Genomic DNA, 18,715 nt, shown 5'->3' with positions numbered 1-18,715 from the left:
CGCCCCCACCCGTCTGACCTATCACCCTCACCTTGACCTCTTTCCACCTATCACATTTCCGACGCCCCTCCCCCAAGTCCCTCCTCCCTACCTTTTATCTTAGCCTGCTGGACACACTTTCCTCATTCCTGAAGAAGGGCTTATGCCCGAAACGTCGATTCTCCTGTTCCTTGGATGCTGCCTGACCTGCTGCGCTTTTCCAGCAACACATTTTCACCTACGACAGTCTTACCAGTTAACATTACACCAATTAGCTCTGATCTACGTTAACCACCGTTGACCTCCCAAAGGCCAATTGGCACACTAGTTCACACGTGACAAATGCGTTAACATTGGATGAGAATTAATTGATGGGCACTGACTCCTGAAACTTTACCTGATTCTCGTGGCACGGTCCCTGGCAATATTCAGTCAGCGTCTCCAAAGTCTGGTTGACGAGTGAGACATTTTTCTCGTTAATGTAGAGTCCCAGCAAGCCGAGCCCTCCTGTGGTACTGCCGCAGATACAGTCCATAAACTGCAGCGTTTCACACACCAAGTTATAATTGGTTTTGTTGTTTTGGTGCCGTAGAAAATTCTAGAAAGACGGAAAACGTGAAAACGATCAATCGTCAGTAAGTGGAGCAATCAGATCTCACTGATCTCTTCAACAAGAGATACTTTGATGTAATCCATACAAATGGTCAGGTTAGGGACATGAGCTAGTCACGTCAGCTCCACCAAGATCTGACAGCAGCCTCAAATCCATATTCGAGCCTATGAGCTCATTCCTGATGAAGGGCTTTTGCCTGAAACGCCGATTCTCCTGCTCCTCGGATGCTGCCTGACCTGCGGTGCTTTTCCAGCACCACTCTCTCGACTCTAATTAACTGGACTCAAATTAAACTAAAAACTACACCACCTGGCACATTCCCAGTGAAACTCCCATCCACTGGAACGTTAGTTATTATACCAGTAATTATTCAAGAATTCTCCCCAAGGCCCCAGACTGCCAAACCCGGCCCTCACGGCTATATAAAGGCACTGGTCAATATGGCCGACAAGTCCATGTCTTTGTAATTTAAAAAGGGCTGTCAACACCTTATAGAATTGTTCCGTTTTCTGGTGCACCACGTTCGTAAGAAACTCCAGGGGAACGTGCTCCATCACTAATCTATACCACCCCATAAGACCTGGGGGGGTTCTGAGGCCCAACTCATTAAAATGTTCTTCCTTGCACTATACATAAGAATATTAAATAATCTCTTCCCACGCTCGTCTAATGAAGGCAGATTCAGCAGTCCCAAAAGGAGGGATACCAGATCCACCCTAACTTAAATTCCCAGAATCCCCTCCACCTCATTCACTATGACACCCCAGTACCTACAGATCTTATGACCCGACCACAGACACTGTGTCAGGGTGCTGGTACTTGTTTTACATTTAGGGCAGCCTGGAGGTGCCCCTGAACTTTGCTAATCGCTCCGGGGCCATATGGGCTCTGTGGAGAATCTTCAATTGCAGAGCCTGCACTTCATTGCATTTTGAGATCTTCTTCATATTCTCCCATATGTCCTCCCATGTTTCAGATGAAGTTTCTACCCCTAGTTCCTGACTCCAGACTCTGTAGAGTCTTTCATTATCTTCCATGGTGTCCCCTCTCTGTAAGTGATATAGAGTAGATTAGATTAGATTACATTACAGTGTGGAAACAGGCCCTTCGGCCCAACAAGTCCACACCGACCCGCCGAAGCGCAACCCACCCATACCCGGAGGAAACCCACGCAGACACGGGGAGAATGTGCAAACTACACACAGTCAGTCGCCTGAGGCAGCAGTGCTAACCACTGTGCCACCGTGCCACCCACAGTACTGAAGTGCTAACCACTGTGCCACCGTGCCACCCACAGTACTGACCGAGAGTGCCCGCTCATCAGAGCGCACTCCTCTCCATGTCGGACTTGTGGGGCTGAGTCAAGAGCGTGGTCTGTCTCTGTATATAATCCCTAATCTGAAAATAACAGAAGAGGTCCCAACTGGGTAGCCCATATTTGTGGCTTAACTGGTCAAATGACATCAAGACGTCTCCCTCAAATAGGTCTCCCAGACAGGAGACTCCCTTGACCTCCCACACCTTAAAGCTGGAATCCATTGACCCTGGCCTGAATCCTGGGGCTCCAACCAAAGGGGTAAATGGTGAGGTCTTATGCAGCTTTCCCTTGTCCTGCACACTCTGACCATGTTTATAATAATTGGATTTCTACGACGTTCAGTAACATATTTCATCCTATCCATAAACAGCAGGCTGAGGAGAGGACACCTTGGCTGGGAGACCTTGATGTTGAGCCATATCGACCTCCGGTCCTTCCACACCCAGTCACTCACAAATAGGACAATAAGGCACTTATTTGGTATCACTTCAAATCTGGGAGATTGACCATGCCTCCCCCCCCACCCCATACCGTGTGGGAGTTGCAGCTTGGTGAATTTAATTTTATGGGTGCCTACAACGCCAAATAAAGGATCCAGGCCAGCCACTGAGACTGTGCAGCACTTGTCTGGGAAATAGCAACAGGAGCATTCTCATGCGGTATAGTAGCGGAGGAAGAACATTCACTTTAATCAGAGCTGTTCAGCCCAACCATGATATTGGTAACCCCTCCCAATGCTGAAGTTGTTGTTTTATCCTTTCAAACAATTGCACAAAATTAGCTCGATACAGTGAGTGGAAAGTGGCGGTAATAAAAATACCCAAATAAAGAAAACCTTTTTGTGACCATTGTGTTCCATCCTCCAGACCAGGCACTCCCGCCTAGCCTCCTATGAGCATGGCTTCTGATTTTGTAAAATTTATTTTACACCCCGAGAACATGCCGAGTAAGTTTATCTTTTGTATTCACCGGGATACAGACATTTCTGGGTTAGCCAGCGTAGAGTGATTTCATGCTCTCCCTTTTCCTACTTTTGGGACAACTATTTCAGAATCCTTCCGAACAGCCTCCGCCCACAGTTCGATTACTAAGGTGGATGGCAGTGGCGAGAGGGGACACCCTTGTCTGCAGCATCTCTCAATGCTCAAGTTATCTGACTTTATCTGGTTCGTGAGGACCTCTGCCATAGAGTCGTTATACACAGCTCTGCCACCCAACTGGCGAAAGCCCCCTCCACCCCAGGCCAAAACGTCCCAGGACACCAAACAAATATGGCCACTCCACCTGGTCACAACGCCTTTTCTGTGTCCAAGGAGACCACCAAGCTTGGAAGTGACCTCTGCTGGCATATCTGTACTCCATTCAACACACTCCTGATATTATTGCAAGAGTTATGACCCTTAATAAAACCTGTCTGGTCTTCCTTAGGATAGTGGGCAGTACCTTCTCCAATCTCAAACCTAGTGTTTTAGACAGGATTTTCAAATCTACGGTCAGCAGCGAGACAGGCCTGTACGAGACACAGTCTACAGGGTCTTTCCCTCTCTTTAGAATAAAGTGGGTATTGGCCTCCCTAAGAGAGGGAGGAACGCAGTCTGGCCAATTCACCTGACCTGCACATCTTTGGACTGTGGGAGGAAACCGGAGCACCCGGAGGAAACCCTCGCAGACACGGGGAGAACGTGCAAACTCCACACAGGCAGTCGCCTGAGGCTGGAATCGAACCTGTGACCCTGGTGCTGTGAGGCAGCAGTGCTAACCACTGTGCCACCGTGCTGCCAGTTTTCTTCCTCCATGCTTGCTGACCCTGAAGTGCACGCGCTTGGCTGGGGTGATCTGTGAGAAGCCCCTGGTCTTACCTGAAGCTCTGTGTTATGGTTCTCACAGAGTAGCTGCAGGAACCGGAGAATGGGCTCCATGATAGCGATCGCAGGGCTCATGGCCTCTTCCTCACCAGATTTCTCTTCCGACACGATGCCCTCATTCCCCACCGGCACCAGATCAGCCTCGGGATCCATCTCCCTTCTGTACATATAGTAGGCCTTGTGCGTGGCAACTGAGGCCTCTGCCAATTGCCCTTTCACTCCCTCCTTCAGGTGATACGATGAATCCTTCACTGAGGAATATGAAAAGACGGTCTGCTTTGTAATGGGTAAGGTCTATGATGCTCTAGTCCCTCCTGATTGCACAACTCGGAAGAGGAGCCCAAGTTTTCACCTCAATAGCATGTTACGATGCACATCATGAAATCTCTAGGGTCCCTTAGATACCTTGAACTTGACCTCTAGACGGATGGTGGCAAGGAGAAGAGGGGGTTAATCAACCGGGAGAGCAGCAAGTCAAACCCAGGAGAATGGGTTCCAATGATGTGGAAATTTAGTTCCGTGGATGGACAGGAAGAAGTGAGACCGTTTTCTGTCAGGAACAGAAGGTTGAAAGGAGATTTTGATTAAGGTGTTCAAAATCCCAAGGGGTCTGGACAGAGTGGATAAGGAGAGATTGCTCCCGTTGGTGGGAAGATCGTGAATAAGAGGGCCTAGCTTTAAGGCGATTGGGCAAAAGCAATGGGGACATGAGGAAAATCCTCTTCCCCACACAGAGTGTGGCTGGGATCTGGAATGCACTGCTGGAGTGTGTGGTGGAGACAGGGTCAATTAAGGGGAATGCCTGTCTGAAAACGCACAGGATCAAAGGGAGACAGTGTGGGAGTGGCACTGGATGAATCGCTCAGCTCACTTTGTGATCCAACACAATGGAGCGAATGGCCTCTTTCTGTCAAGAGATTCTGGGGTTGGTTTCACAGCCTGGGCAGCTGGTTCGTGTGAGCAGTGCTGACTTCCAACCTAAAGCAGCAATTGTGATCCTCCTGGTGGTGCATCAGACCAATCTCCACAAGCTCTCTTTAGCCACCCACCTCTGACCCCTTCACCATCTTGCTGTTGTTAACGGGCATTAAAATAAAACCCATTTGACACAGTCCCCACCAAACTGAATCCAAGAAGAGAACGAGAATCAACACCATTAAAAAAAATTACCTCCTAGTCTCTGCACTTTGCAGTTAGAATAAAAAAGTGGGCACAGAATGGAGACAGCACAGAGGAAGGCCATTCAGCCCAATATATCTGTACTGGCTCTATGTTTGAGCAATTCACCTGGGACTACTTCCCCAGACGCAAACCATTCTCTGTGTCAAATAATGTCACTGTTGCTATCTGATTAGACTAGACTCCCTACAATGTGGAAACAGGCCCTTCGGCCCAACTAGTCCACACCAACCCTCCGAAGAGTAACCCACCCAGACCCATCTCCCTCTGACTAATGCACCTAACACTATGGGCAATTTAGCATGGTCAATTCACCTAACCTGCACATCTTTGGACTGTGGGAGGAAACCCATGCAGACACAGGGAGAATGTGCAAACTCCACACAGACAGTCGCCCGATGCTGGAATTGAACCTGGGACGCTGGTGCTGTGAAGCAGCAGTGCTAACCACTGAGCCACTGTGCCACCCTCTTGCCAATCAATATCCTCTGCTTCTCAATCCTTGTGTCAACGAGGCCTGTTTCTCCCGATCTACTCTGTTCAGACCCCATCTTGTCTGGAACAGGCCTCTGGGTCCAGTGGGGAGAGACAGCCTCATCCCCTTCCGTATATCTCTGGGAGTAAGCCATCTCAATTCCTCATTTCTGATTCACCCTGCAACAGAACAGCTGAACTAAAGGAAATTAAACCTGGAGGTGGGGGGGGGGGTTGGTTCCAAACCTGCAAGGCCATGAAGTGGCCCAAACAGGGGAGAAGCCAGATGGAGAGGATGGAGAGAGAGAGCGAGCAGCAAGGCAGCTAGATTTGGAGGCCTTGCCTAACTCATTGCTCACTGTCATGCTGCCTCTCGGTGGATTAAAAGAGAACAGCTCTAATTATGATTCATGGTCTTGTGTTATCTTACTGTTGTCACAGGACCAGATTATATCACAACGCTGTCCCCCTTATGGTGTTGTGATACCGAATTTGATTATCCTCACTTTCATGATAAAAAGACAACAGTAGCAAAATGGGCCCATTTCTCCAATTTTAAAGCCTCTTTCGGAGGGCTGTAGATGACAAATACAACTGCAGGCAGAGTGTTTTTTCCAGCTTGTTACAGATGGAGAGGACATGGTGGAGGGAGGGATCTCTACTGCGCTTCAATCAAACAGTTGCTTGCAGCAGGTATGGGATCTGGGGTACCCTCACACTGCGGCCCCCTGGCCCTGGGGGTAAATCCCACACTGCGGCCCCCTATCCTGGGGGTAAATCCCACACTGCGGCCCCCTGTCCTGGGGTAAATCCCACACTGTGGCCCCCTGCCCTGGGGTAAATCCCACACTGCGGCCCCCTGCCCTGGGGGTAAATCCCACACTGCGGCCCCCTGCCCTGGGGTAAATCCCACACTGCGGCCCCCTGCCCTGGGGTAAATCTCACGCTCCTGGCCTCCTGTCCTGGGATAAATCTCATGCTGCGCGATGACCTCTGACCTCGGTAAATTTCATAATGTGGGCTGAGCTTTAACCTGGGGTAAATCTCATGGTGCAGGGGAGGGGGCTCTGATCTGGGGTAAATCTCATGGTGCAGGGAGGCCTCTGACCTGGGTAAATCACACCACGATCCACACCAATACCTCAAGCCTCGCCAGCAGCTGTTCCTTCCCATTCCACAAACAACATTTTTCCCCTGGGTTGGTACAACTCTGCTCTCAGAGTACCCCAGCAACCCCCGCAATCCTGGTTTCTGGTTCTTTCTAGGAGCCCCTGAAAGCCAGGGCCCATGGCCGTTGCCAAGCGACAGTTCTGTGTGGAATCTTCTACATTTGCCTGAGACAACAGGCGGGGTCTTCAGTATCTGCTCTGAAAGAAGACCTGTCAAGCCGACACAGGTGAGGAAACCCTTGGGCACACAGTCAGGGAGGTCCTGCATCTCGGAAAAGAAGAACATTTGGCCCATCTAGTCTGTGCTGATCAAGTACAAGCAGCTAATTATTCGTGCATCATTGATCCAGAACCCCTCTATAGTCACACCAATGTCATCAAAGTGTTAAAACAAGGCCATTCATGGCTTTCCAGACTCAGTAACTTGCCCCATTCCCCCCCCAGTGAGCTTTGGTTGGTGCCCCATTGCTATGGAAACGGTGTTACCTCTTCTCCTGTTGACAGGAGGCACAACATCATAATCATCCTCTTTCTTCTTGCAGCTCAGGTCATTGGTGTTGACAGATACTGTTGCCCTTATCTCCTGTTGGGCCAGTTTCATGCGATCGTATAAGACTTTGAAGAACTTCTCAGATTTCTTCAGCTCGTTGAGTTGCCGGTGGAACGAATGCTAAGATTTGAAAACAGATGGATTAGCAGCAGGTTGTGGGTGGGGAGGGGGAGGTTAGGCATGGTAGCTCTGGGAATCAGTGGCCGTGCCCTACCTGGATCTGGGTGTTTCCTCCTTCCAGCAACGCGATGCCCAGCATGATGCTCTCTTCGAAGATCCTGGAGTTCTTCGTGTTGGTGATGAGATCGGTGACCAGTTCCGAGGCCCCAGCCCGGTCAAGGTGACACTGGATCTCAAACACGGAGACCCCACACTTGTCCGAATCAAATGAACTGCTGCCTGCAGGAAAACGTCAACCCAACTCTTTTAGTCGGAAACTTAATTTTGTGGTCCACAGAATTGCACAGGGAGGCCAAATCAGCCCATTGAATATCCACTCTAGTTTCACTTCCTCACCCCCTCCCTAAAGAAGGAACTGTACGTGTGCCTCTTTCAGCAAGTTAAATGCCCATCCCTGCTCATGCTGAATACTGTGGGGGACAAGTAATTACTTTCCTTTGCATGTGGCAGGCTGACAGCAAAAAGATTGCTTCCCATATCCCAGCACAAAGAGCTGATACACCACCCACCCACAACGCTACCTGGGCTCCAGCTCTGAATCCACTGACAGCGCAATGGCAGCCACACATTTTATGGTTAAACTTTCTTCCCATTCCACACACTTCCTCCTCCGCTCCCTCAACCCGCCTCTTCCAAATCCAACCTGGATTAGGAATCCGAAGACTGTGAGCTTTCAGAGCGTCCCTTCACGCACTGGGGCTGCCGTGCGGTACCGAGGGATTACCACACTGTCAGCAGTGCCCTTTCACAGAGGAGAATTCACACTGAGGCTCTGACCTCCCTCTCAGGCCAGGCCGACAGTGCCACCACATCAGTCATAGGAAGGCTAGGACCTGATAAGCTCCCTTTATATTGTCGCTTGTGGGAACCTGCTGTGGACAAACTGGCAACTGGGTTCCTGCACTGTAATAGCAACAACGCTTCAAAACCACTCAACAGCCCATTAGATCCTTTGGCATGTCCTGATATTAAATACATTCTTAAATCATCCAGCTTTTTTTTTATATTAGTGGGATGAGGGCGTCGCTGGCTAGGCCAGCATTTATTGCCCATCCCTAATTGACCAGAGAGCAGGTAAAAACCAACCACATCGCTGTGGGGTCTGGATTCACATGTAGGCCAGACCAGGTAAAGATGACAGCTTCCTTCCCTAAAGGACACAAGTGATCCAAATTATTTTTTTTTAAACAATAATTAACAATCACCAGGAGATTAGCTTCTTTTTTGAATTCAAATTTCACCATCTATCACTATGGGGTTTGAACCTACAATCCCAGAACATTTGCCTGGAACTCTGGATTACCGATCCGGCAACATAACCACCACGCCACCCCTCCCCCACTTATCTCACACCTCAGAGGCTGGTTTGACTCGTACCTGGCCCTGAAGGTAAAATATGGTCACTGCACCACAAATTCCCCACTACGTAAACCATAAGTCTTTTCTTTGACTAGAGATTCCTGACTGGCGCAGGCTGCAGCTGGAATTCCCGGAGGACAACGGGCAAACTGCAGAACGCACGCTGCATCAGGCCACCGTGCAACAGTCACAGACTGTTTTACAGTTGAGCCAAGAGTCCTGGGTTCAACTCCCACCTCCTCTTCTGTGAACAGCGTCGCTGGAGCCACAGTATTAGCCTTATCTGAGAGGGCAGTTGGAGATTCAGTTGGCATCTCAGTCAAAAGGGAGCATTTATAACAACACAGTCCTCCCTCGGTGCTCCCCTGCCAGTGTTAACCCAGACTTTATGCTCGAGTGCCTGGCGTGGGACTCGAACCCTTGACCTTTGATTCATGAGGATCACCCAGTAAAACAAGAACGTAAGATCAATTTGTTGCTTTTACGTTTGCACATATCTAAACCTATCCCAATTTCTATCATTTTAAACCTTGCACTTTAACAATACGTCCTGTGTTTACCTCCAGGTTGTGCAGACTTGGAATAACTCCCTGTCTGTAGTGGGGGATTGATGCTGCTGCTGTGACTATCTCCTTTATAGACACTGCGAAGGTTCCCAAAATAGCGATTCAGAAGGATCTTTCTTAAAACCGTGCCCTTTAAATGAACAGATTAAAATTAATAGAAATAGAAGAAGAAAAAGCACTTCAAAGATTATTTCACTACTGCCTGTGAAGTAAGCTTCCTGCTTCTGTTAGCGACGCTGCGATATGAAGGGGTTGGTTGTTCACGTGTAAACTCTCACTCACTAGCACTCCAAAGAGGGACAACACAATCGAATCATCAATTCACGGAACATGCTGCAGTAACTCAGCAGCTCTAGCAGTATCTGGGCAGAGCAGACGAAACGGTGGCTCAGTGGTTAGCACTGCTGCCTCACAGCAGTGAGGGTCCCAGGTTCGATTCCATGGGCGACTGTCTGCGCGGAGTTTGCACATTCTCCCTGTGTCTGGGGTGAATCTTTCTCCGGGTACTCCAGCTTCTTCCCACAGTCTGAAGATATGTAGGTTACACACTAAATTACCCATCATGTGCAGGCTAGGTGAATTAGCCATGGGAAATGGAAGGTTACAGGGATGGGGTGGGTCCCATGTGGACTCAATGTGCCGAATGGCCTGCTTCCACCCTGTAAGGATTCAGTGTGGTGTTGACACAATTACGTCATGTGTGTGTGTACACGTGGAACACAGTGGGATCATTGGCATCCAACTCGAGGGGGAGTCTTGACCATAGCCAATCTTTCGAGGGTGTTCCAGTGAAATGTCAGTCTGGGCCTGGAGCCCAGGACCCGGAAGTAGTGAACCCACAACATTCTGACCCAGAGAAAGAAGTGTTGGCCACCGAGCAACAGCAAATAATCCAAGTCCCAGAGTGGGTGAAAACTATACCTCATCCCAACATTCCAAACTGCTTCAACATCCAAAACAATGCAAATATCTCAGCAAGACAATGCCTCTCTTTGGGGGTGCTATTTGTTAATTTGGAAATTGAACGAGTAATTCACAATGGAAGAGCTAACAAAGAAACACATTGTACAAAATGCATTTAAATAACCGTCCTATGGGAAAGAACAAGAATCTGGAGATCTGTGAGATAGCCCTTATGCTTTTGGAGAAAATTCCTTTATTTAAAATTGCTGGCTAAATTGCCTTTTAAACATTGGATTTCTCTGAAGATGACGGATTGTAATAAGAAGAAACTTGATTCCTGGAACTGATTGCGTGACCAAAGTTGTCTGGGAAGTCAGCAATCATTCAAGAAAGGATAAATACAAATGTATTATTGGGAGTATAGGGCTGATAGGTTTCTGTATGTGGTTCTATGCACAGGCAATTTAGCTTTGAGAAAGCTTATGGAAGAAAATTTTTCAATCAAGCAGAATTGCTCAAGCATTTAAATTTCTTCCTTTGACAATTTTTAGAATCCCTGATTATAGAATCCCTCCATTCGGCCCAACAAGTCCACACTGACCCTCTGAAAAGTATCCCACCCAGACCCATTCCTCTGCCCTATTACTCTATGTCTACCCTGAATAATGCACCTAACCCACACATCCCTGAACGCTATGGGCAATTTAGCCTGGCTAATTCACCTACCCTGCACACCTTTGGACTGTGGGAGGAAACCGGAGCACCCAAAGGAAACCCATGCAGACACGGGGAGAATGTGCAAACTCCACACAGTCAGTCGCCTGAGGTGGGAATTGATCTCAGGTCCCTGGTGCTGTGAGGCAGCAGTGCTAACTGCTAAGCCACTGTGCCACCCCAATTGAAGGAAGGATATTATTATTAAGCTGGAGAGGGTTCAGATGAGATTTACCAGGGTGTTGCCAGGAATGGAAGATTCAAGTTATAAAGAAAGGCTGGATAGGCTGGAATGTCTTTCACTGGAGCGCCGGAGGCTGAGAAATACCATTGTAGACGGTTATAACATCATGAGGGACATAGATCGGGTTAATGGTTGGTGTCTTTCCCCTAGGATGAGGAATTCTGAGACTACAGGGCAGATTTTTAAGGTGTGAGTAGAGAGGTTTAAAAAAAGACATGAGGGGCAGATTGTTTTTTGTTTTCAACACAGAAGGTGGTTCATGTGAGGAATGAACTTCCTGAGGGAGTGGTGGATGTGGGGACAGTTACAACATACATCAATAGGAAAGGTTTGGAAGGATATAGGCCAGGAACAGGCAGAAGGGGCTAGTTTAGTCTGGAATTATGTTCAGCATGGGCTGGTTGGACCAATGGGTCTGTTTCCGTGCTGTATACCTCTGTGACTCTATTAACATTGAGTTCTGGGATTGACAAACAGAGACAGAAATCCTAGAAGCAAGACTTCAGACGTGAGGAACTTCAGAAAGAGAAGATTTCTGACCCAAGGTGACTACACTGAAGATGTTAGCAATGCCTGCATTGAGCTGGGTGTTGGAGGAGAGCTGAGGGGCAAGATTTCTAGAAGTATACAGGGGATCCAATACATTCCAACTCTTACACAACCATCTGCAAATATTCTCAGGTCAAGTGGCTCATCTTCCAAGTTCTGACGTGGCAAAGATGGCTTTTTGATGTGTAAGTGAAATGGCTCTGGAGGGAAATTTGAGTTAAGAAATTCACTTTACAGTCAATGTTAAAATTTTAAAGAGAGTCATTATTCACATTCAGACTTCGGATTTTTGGTTTATAAGATTATTTTGTTTTAAAGAGTGAACCTTGTGGATTCATTCCTTTAGCAAACAATTAGATGTTTGGATTTCCCCAAAGAAATAACTAGCCTTTACCAAGATCACAATGCTTTGTTGATTTATAAAGGCTGAAGGTCTGCACACCGCTGCACTCACTTATAATCGGAGGTCACACCACTCCAGCTTCTACTCCTTCACTTCTCCCGATGACGGGGCAGCGCTCCGAAAGCTTGTGATTTCAAATAAACCCGTTGGACCATAACCTGGTGTCATGTGACTTCTGACTTTGGCCACCCCAGTCCAACACCAGCACCCCCCACATTATGGCTACCATCAACACCTCTCTTTGAGCACAGACATTAAACCAAGGGCTCATCTAATCCCTCCAGTTGGTTGTGAAGATCCTGCAGCAGTTTTGAAGGAAGAGCTGGCGAGTTCTTGCCAAAGTTTAATCGCCCAAACAGCGTCAGAGGAACAGACTGCCTGGTCATTACTAAGTTACTGTGACACCTCACTGTTAGCAGGTTACCCGCCCAGCATTATAACATCAACTAGACTTCCAGAGTGCGGCACTGTCTTGCGGTCCTCAAAAAGGTGCTTTAGAAAAGACAAGTCTCCCTTTTGTTTTAAGGTGAGAGCTTATGCAAGAGTCAATTGTGTTCCACCTCGTTGCACAGCGCGTGATGGTGCTTTCCCAGAGCATTTCACAGGCTGAAGGAGTTAGTACTCTGAATCACCTCCCCATGTTGTGATAGCTGGAATTTCCCACAATCACACCTGACAGCCTGGGGCTGCACACAATGCCCACATGTACAGCCACGTGCTGCTGTGCTTTGGCATGAATAGAACCCAGATAGTCACCACCCTCCCAAAAAAAATCTCTTTGCCTTCAATTCACGTGGCTGGGAGTAACGGATAAACACAGAAATAAAGCCTGAATGCTCACAACAAGGTTATTATCCAGAAAACGGCTTTGTCACAAATCTAAACAGGTCAGGCTGGTGATTGAAATCAAGGCTGGTTCTGTGTTATAGGGTCCTTTCAAACAAACTTTTAACATGTGACATTTCCCCAAATCTGCAGTTCGAAAATAAAATCCGAGTAAACCATGCTCACATTGCATTTTTCAGAGAGAGCCCTCACAACCCCAGACCCTAAAATGGCAAACATTTGATTACACTGCTCGTTAAAATTATTTTAATGCGATTTTAATTATTTTACCAAAACTGCAGTCCATGCGATTTTAATTATTTTACCAAAACTGCAGTCCACTATATCTGGAAGGCAGCATTCAGGAATTTGTTCCCTGGATTTAAAGAAGCTGCAGTTTATGAGGGTAAGAATGGTGTTGGAATTCCTTGGCATTTGAATGTAAACAATTCTTCACAGAAATCCAATAATTTACTTCAGGCAACAGCGGTAAAGACCTTCACAATCAGGAGGGACATTTGCAATGTGGACCCATCCAAATTGGGATTACGGCTGGTTCGAGGGATGTTCTTTTATGCTAGCTCAAATAGTCATGGGATTGCGCCTTTACACTTCACGTTCGTTGATGGCTTGGCCAGTTTCAGGTAGACCCTGCTCAAAAATAAAAGGTGTCATCAGGCAGTCAACTCTAGAGCCGTAACGGTGGGGTATGATAGAATAGAATGGGAGGAGGGTCAGCATAAACGGGTTGGGCTGAATAGCCTGTGTCCACGACGTATATTCTATGAAGCTTTCATCAGAGTTGGGAAGGGACAGTCATGGGAAGCTCGTGCTTCACTCGGTGGTCAAGAGTTAAAATTACCGCATGCAACTGGAGACTTCAAAAGCCGAGAACCCCTTTTAAAAAGCAAAGGCAGGAACTGGCGGTGAATTCTAGAACAGGCTGAATAATGAGTGGGAGGTGGATGAGCTTCACTGGGGAGTCCTCATTAGATTACAGTTCCTGTATGCGCGTGCAACCATAGGGAAATCAAACACCAGGCTGGTCTCTCTCTCTCTCTCTCTCTCTCTCGAGAACACAGCAATCAAAACTGGCACTCAGTGCCAAAAATAAGCCCAAGGGATATATATTGGGCAACATTCACTTTACAGTAATTTGGCACATGGGCTGGAGGCTTGCTGGGTAATACTGACACATCGTGCATTCTTTATTTTACATTAAGTTCCTTTCCTCACTTTGCTTGTTAAAAGTGGTCAATAAAATTGCCATCAACACTGAGTTGATCTCAACTTTATTCATTCTGTAGCCTGTTTATGTTCTGAAATCAATTTTGCCACGGCTGGCCAATTTCTTGGACAAATTCCATATCCGTGCGCCCAATTTAGACAGCTTGGGGCTCAGTTCAAATGAAATGCGTTTTCTAAGCAACTGCTCTGTGCCACACTGCACCTGAGCAGCTGCTGTGTAGTTTATTATGGATCGAGACAAGCAAAATACACAGACGGAAATAGCTGTCAAAACTCATTCTTGCTGAAATACTTGCTGAATTACTGTAACAGAAAGATTTGCATTCGTTTTTCCCTATAGCCAGGTAAAGGTTTATTGAAATGGTAAAATTACAACTGTAAAAAAAGCAAGATGGCCACAAAACTAGGAGTTATAATGAAATGGAGTGATTCAATTTTTTTTTGCATTTATATAAATATCATATAAAATATATATCAGCACATTCTAAAGTCCTGATGAAGTATTTGCTTCAAATGTTGTTCTAAGGCAAGCAAATCTACCAGCCGAATTTTGCATTGTGCGATTCCACAAACATCATTATGATAAAGGGAGAATTTGACAAGTTGGCAGAGGGAGAATTGTGGGTCAGATCAGCCAGCTCTTCTATGATTAAACTGCAGGGATCCCACTCCATCCTATGCACATAGTACACTACCCTCTAGCTTCTTAGGGAACTCACCCTCCTCCCTTCATTCCATCCACACAGCGACCTTTATCTATCTCTTTCAAAACATGACAACTTTCAAAACATGGCGTTGCAACTATGTTTTCTTCTCCCACTTGCCCATTCCTCTTTATTTGTCCCCTTTGCACATCATTAAATGTTATATACAAATGCAAGAGCACCATTAAGAAGGCAAATGGAATATTGTCCTTCATTGTTAGAGGGATGGAGTTTCAAAATAGGGAGATTATGCTGCAGCTGTATAAGGTGTTGGTGAGGCCACACCTGGAGTACTGTGTACAGTTTTGGTCTCCTTACTTGAGAAAGGATGTACTGGCACTTGGGGGGGGGGGGGTGGAGTACTGTGTGCACTTTTGACCTCCTTACTTGAGAAAGGAAGTACTGGGGGGGGGGGGGGTGCAGAGGGGGTTCCCTAGGTTGATTCTGGAGTTGAGAGGGTTGGCTTGTGAGGAGAGACTGAGTAGACTGGGATGATAGTCATTGGAATTTAGCTGAATGAGGGGGACCTTATAGACATATATAGAAACATATGAAGGGAATAGATAAGATAGAAGCAGGGAGGTTGTTTCCACTGGTGGGTGAAGTTGGAACTAGGAGGCAGAAACACAAAATAAGGAGGAGCAGATTTAGGACTGAGTTGAGGAGAAACTTTTTCACCCAAAGGGTTGTGAATCCGTGGAATTCTCGTTCAGTGAAGCATCTGAGGCTACCTCATGGAACATAGGACAGTACAGCACAGTACAGGCCCTTCGGCCCTGGATGTTTTGTTGACCTTTTATCCTAATCCAAGATCAAACTAACCTACATACCCTTTGTTTTACTATCATCCATGTGCCAATCCAAGAGTCACTTAAATGTCTCTAATGTATCTGACTCTACCACCACCGCTGGCAGTGCATTCCACACACCTACCACTCTGTGTAAAGAACACACTTCTGGCATCTCGCCGAAACCTTCCTTCCATCACTTTAAAATTTTTCCCCCTCATGATAGTCATTTCCGCCCTGGGAAAAAGTCTCTGGCTATCCACTCTACCTATGTCTCTCATCATCTTGTATACCTCTATCAAGTCACCTCTCATCCTTCTTCACTCCAATGAGAAATGCCCTATCTCCCTCAACCTTTCTTCATAAGACATGCCCTTCAGCATCCTGGTAAATCTCCTCTGCACCCTCTCTAAAGCTTCCACATCCTTCCTATAATGAGACGACCATAACTGAACACAATGTTCCAAGTGTGGTCTAACCAGGACATTATAGAGCTGCAGCATAACCTCGCGGCTCTTAAACTCAATTCCCCTACTAACGAAAGCCGACACACCAAATGCTTTCTTAACAACCTATCAACTTGGGTGGCAACTTTGAAGGATCTATGGACATGGATCCTAAGATCTCTCTGTTCCTCAACACTGCCAAGAATCCTGCCTTTAACCCTCTAATCTGCAATCAAATTCGACCTTCCAAAATGAATCACTGGACACTCCATCTGCCACTCCTCAGCCCAGCTCTGCATACTGTCAATGTCTCGTTGCAACCTACAACAGCCCTCCACACCATCCACAACTCCACCAACCTTTGTGTCATTGGAAAAAACTTATTAACCCACCCTTCCACTTCCTCATCCAAGTCATTTATAAAAATCACAAAGAGCACAGGTCCCAGAACAGATCCCTGTGGAAAACCACAGGTCATCGAGCTCCAGGCTGAATACTTTCCATCTACTACCACCCTCTGTCTTCTGTAGGCCAGTCAATTCTGTATCCAGACAGCCAAATTACCCTGTATCCCATGCCTGCTTACTTTCTGAATGAGCCAACCATGTGAAACCTTACTTAAAATCCATGTACACCATCCACTGCTCTGCCATCAATGTGTTTTGTCACATCCTCAAAGAATTTAATAAGGCTTATAAGGCATGATCTGCCCCGCACAAAGCCATGCTGACTGTCTCTAATCAAACTATGCTTTTCCAAATAATCATAAATCCTGTCTCTCAGAATCCTCGCCAATAATTTGCCCACCACCAATGTAAGACTGACTGGTCTGTAATTCCCAGGGTTATCCCTATTCCCTTTTTTAGACAAGGGAATACCATTTACCACCCTCCAATCATCTGGCACTACTCCAGTGGACAGTGAGGACGCAAAGATCATCACCAAAGGCACAACAATCTCTTCTCTCACTTTGTGTAGTAACCTATGATATATCCCGTCTGGCCCAGGAGATTTATCTATCCTCGTGTTTTTCAAAACTTCCAGCACATCTTCCTTCTTAATGTCAACCTGTTCGAGCATATCAGCCCATTTCACGCTGTCCTCATAAACAATGAGGTCTCTCTCACTAGTGAATACCGAAGTAAAGTACTTATTAAGGATCTCCCCTACTATCTCCAACTCAGGGGCAAGTTCCTTCCATGATCTCTGATCGACCCTACCCTCACTCTAGCCATCTGCTGGTTCCTCACATAAAAGTGTGGAATGCCTTGGGGTTTTCCTTCATCCTACCCACCAAGGCTTTCTCATGCCCCTTCTAGCTCTCCTAAGTCCATTCTTCTTCCTCGCTGAATGCTTTTAAGGGAAAGATAAATAAATTGTTGAACAGAAAAGGAATTAAGGGTTATGGTGAGTGGGTGGGTAAATGGAGCTGAGTCCATGAGAAACATCAGCCATGATCATACTGAATGGCAGAGCAGGTTCGATGGGTCAAATGGCCTACTCCTGCTCCCATTTCTTATGTTCTTACGATCAAGACCAACAGGTTAAATTGGATGAGGTGGAGTTGGAATGATAATGGGAGGAGTGATGGGGGCAGTTACCTGTATTGAGAGTTGTCCCTTTTGGTGGGAGAGTGGAGTTGAGACCAGGATAGGATAAGATCAGATTTGAAATTTGGGAGATCCACTGAGAAGTCTAATAACAGCAGGGAAGTAGCTTTGTTGGAACAATCCTTTGGTATCTGTCATCAATGAGGGGTCAGGGTGCCCTGCATTTATGTTTGGAAAATGTAATTATAATAGCTTCAAATAAAACTAGTAACCATAACAAACCTGGACCACTAGTCATTTAGAGTCGCACTGCTACATTAACAGAGCCTCCAGACAAAATAAGATAATATTAACTCACCTTTTCTCCAAAGTCATCCTTTCGATTGAGCATTTCTCTCAGCGTTTGAAGAATTTTAATGCAGAGTTTCTCCTCTTTATCCATCAGCTTTTTGGAATGATTAATCAATCTGTGATTAGGTCAACACACTGTCAGTATTGCTCTGTGAAATCTCTGACACACAAGCAACGTGACGTGCTAAAAACTCATGCTAATATTGTTTTTTTTTTTGGTGATCTACAATATTATGTCAGGTCACTTACTACACTCCATATGCTTTATGGAATACATAAAGGTTGCTGTAAATTATTGAAAGAAATGTTTCAAATAATTGAAGTAAAGAACCAGGGGTGGTGGAAATCCGAAACAAAAGCAGAAATTGCTGAAGAAATTCAGCAGATCTGGCAGCTTTTGTAGAGAGAAAGCAGAGTTGGCATTTTTGGATCCCTTCTGAAGACGGGTCACCGGACCCGAAACATTAACTCTCATTTCTCTCCGCTAGTGTTGCCTGACCGGAGTCCCTTCAGCAATTTTTGTTTTTGCTTCAAATTATTGAATCACTGGAGAGCAGATTTCACTATATATCACAAATATCACTATATCCTATCAAGAAAAAGCCTCCAGTGAATTTACATAGACGTTAGAATTTAATGAGATTTTTTAAAAAATGAAATTGACAAACATATTGCAGACTGAAGGCAGACAACGTGGCCAATATCTGATGATAGGCATACAAACGTTCGAAAGGAAGT

At 46.3% G+C, this 18,715-nt stretch overlaps 1 protein-coding gene across 3 annotated transcripts in view; it reads right to left on the bottom strand.

The window, feature by feature from the left end:
- Positions 1-18,715, bottom strand: part of itpr2 (inositol 1,4,5-trisphosphate receptor, type 2) — a 241,261-nt gene that overhangs the window by 48,863 nt on the left and 173,683 nt on the right. For all 3 annotated transcript variants that reach the window (XM_043713352.1, XM_043713350.1, XM_043713351.1), the window contains 6 exons: positions 17,985-18,093; positions 9,247-9,382; positions 7,362-7,546; positions 7,084-7,267; positions 3,770-4,026; positions 377-577 (listed from right to left, as the gene is read on the bottom strand). In XM_043713352.1, the coding sequence (XP_043569287.1) occupies positions 377-577; positions 3,770-4,026; positions 7,084-7,267; positions 7,362-7,546; positions 9,247-9,382; positions 17,985-18,093 (1,072 nt within the window). The remainder of the gene's footprint in view (positions 1-376; positions 578-3,769; positions 4,027-7,083; positions 7,268-7,361; positions 7,547-9,246; positions 9,383-17,984; positions 18,094-18,715) is intronic.

Source organism: Chiloscyllium plagiosum, chromosome 23 (assembly GCF_004010195.1).
Source record: "Chiloscyllium plagiosum isolate BGI_BamShark_2017 chromosome 23, ASM401019v2, whole genome shotgun sequence".
Lineage (NCBI taxonomy): Eukaryota > Metazoa > Chordata > Chondrichthyes > Orectolobiformes > Hemiscylliidae > Chiloscyllium > Chiloscyllium plagiosum.
Note: the sequence above shows the minus strand (reverse complement) of the source record. Positions and strands in the feature narration are given on the sequence as shown.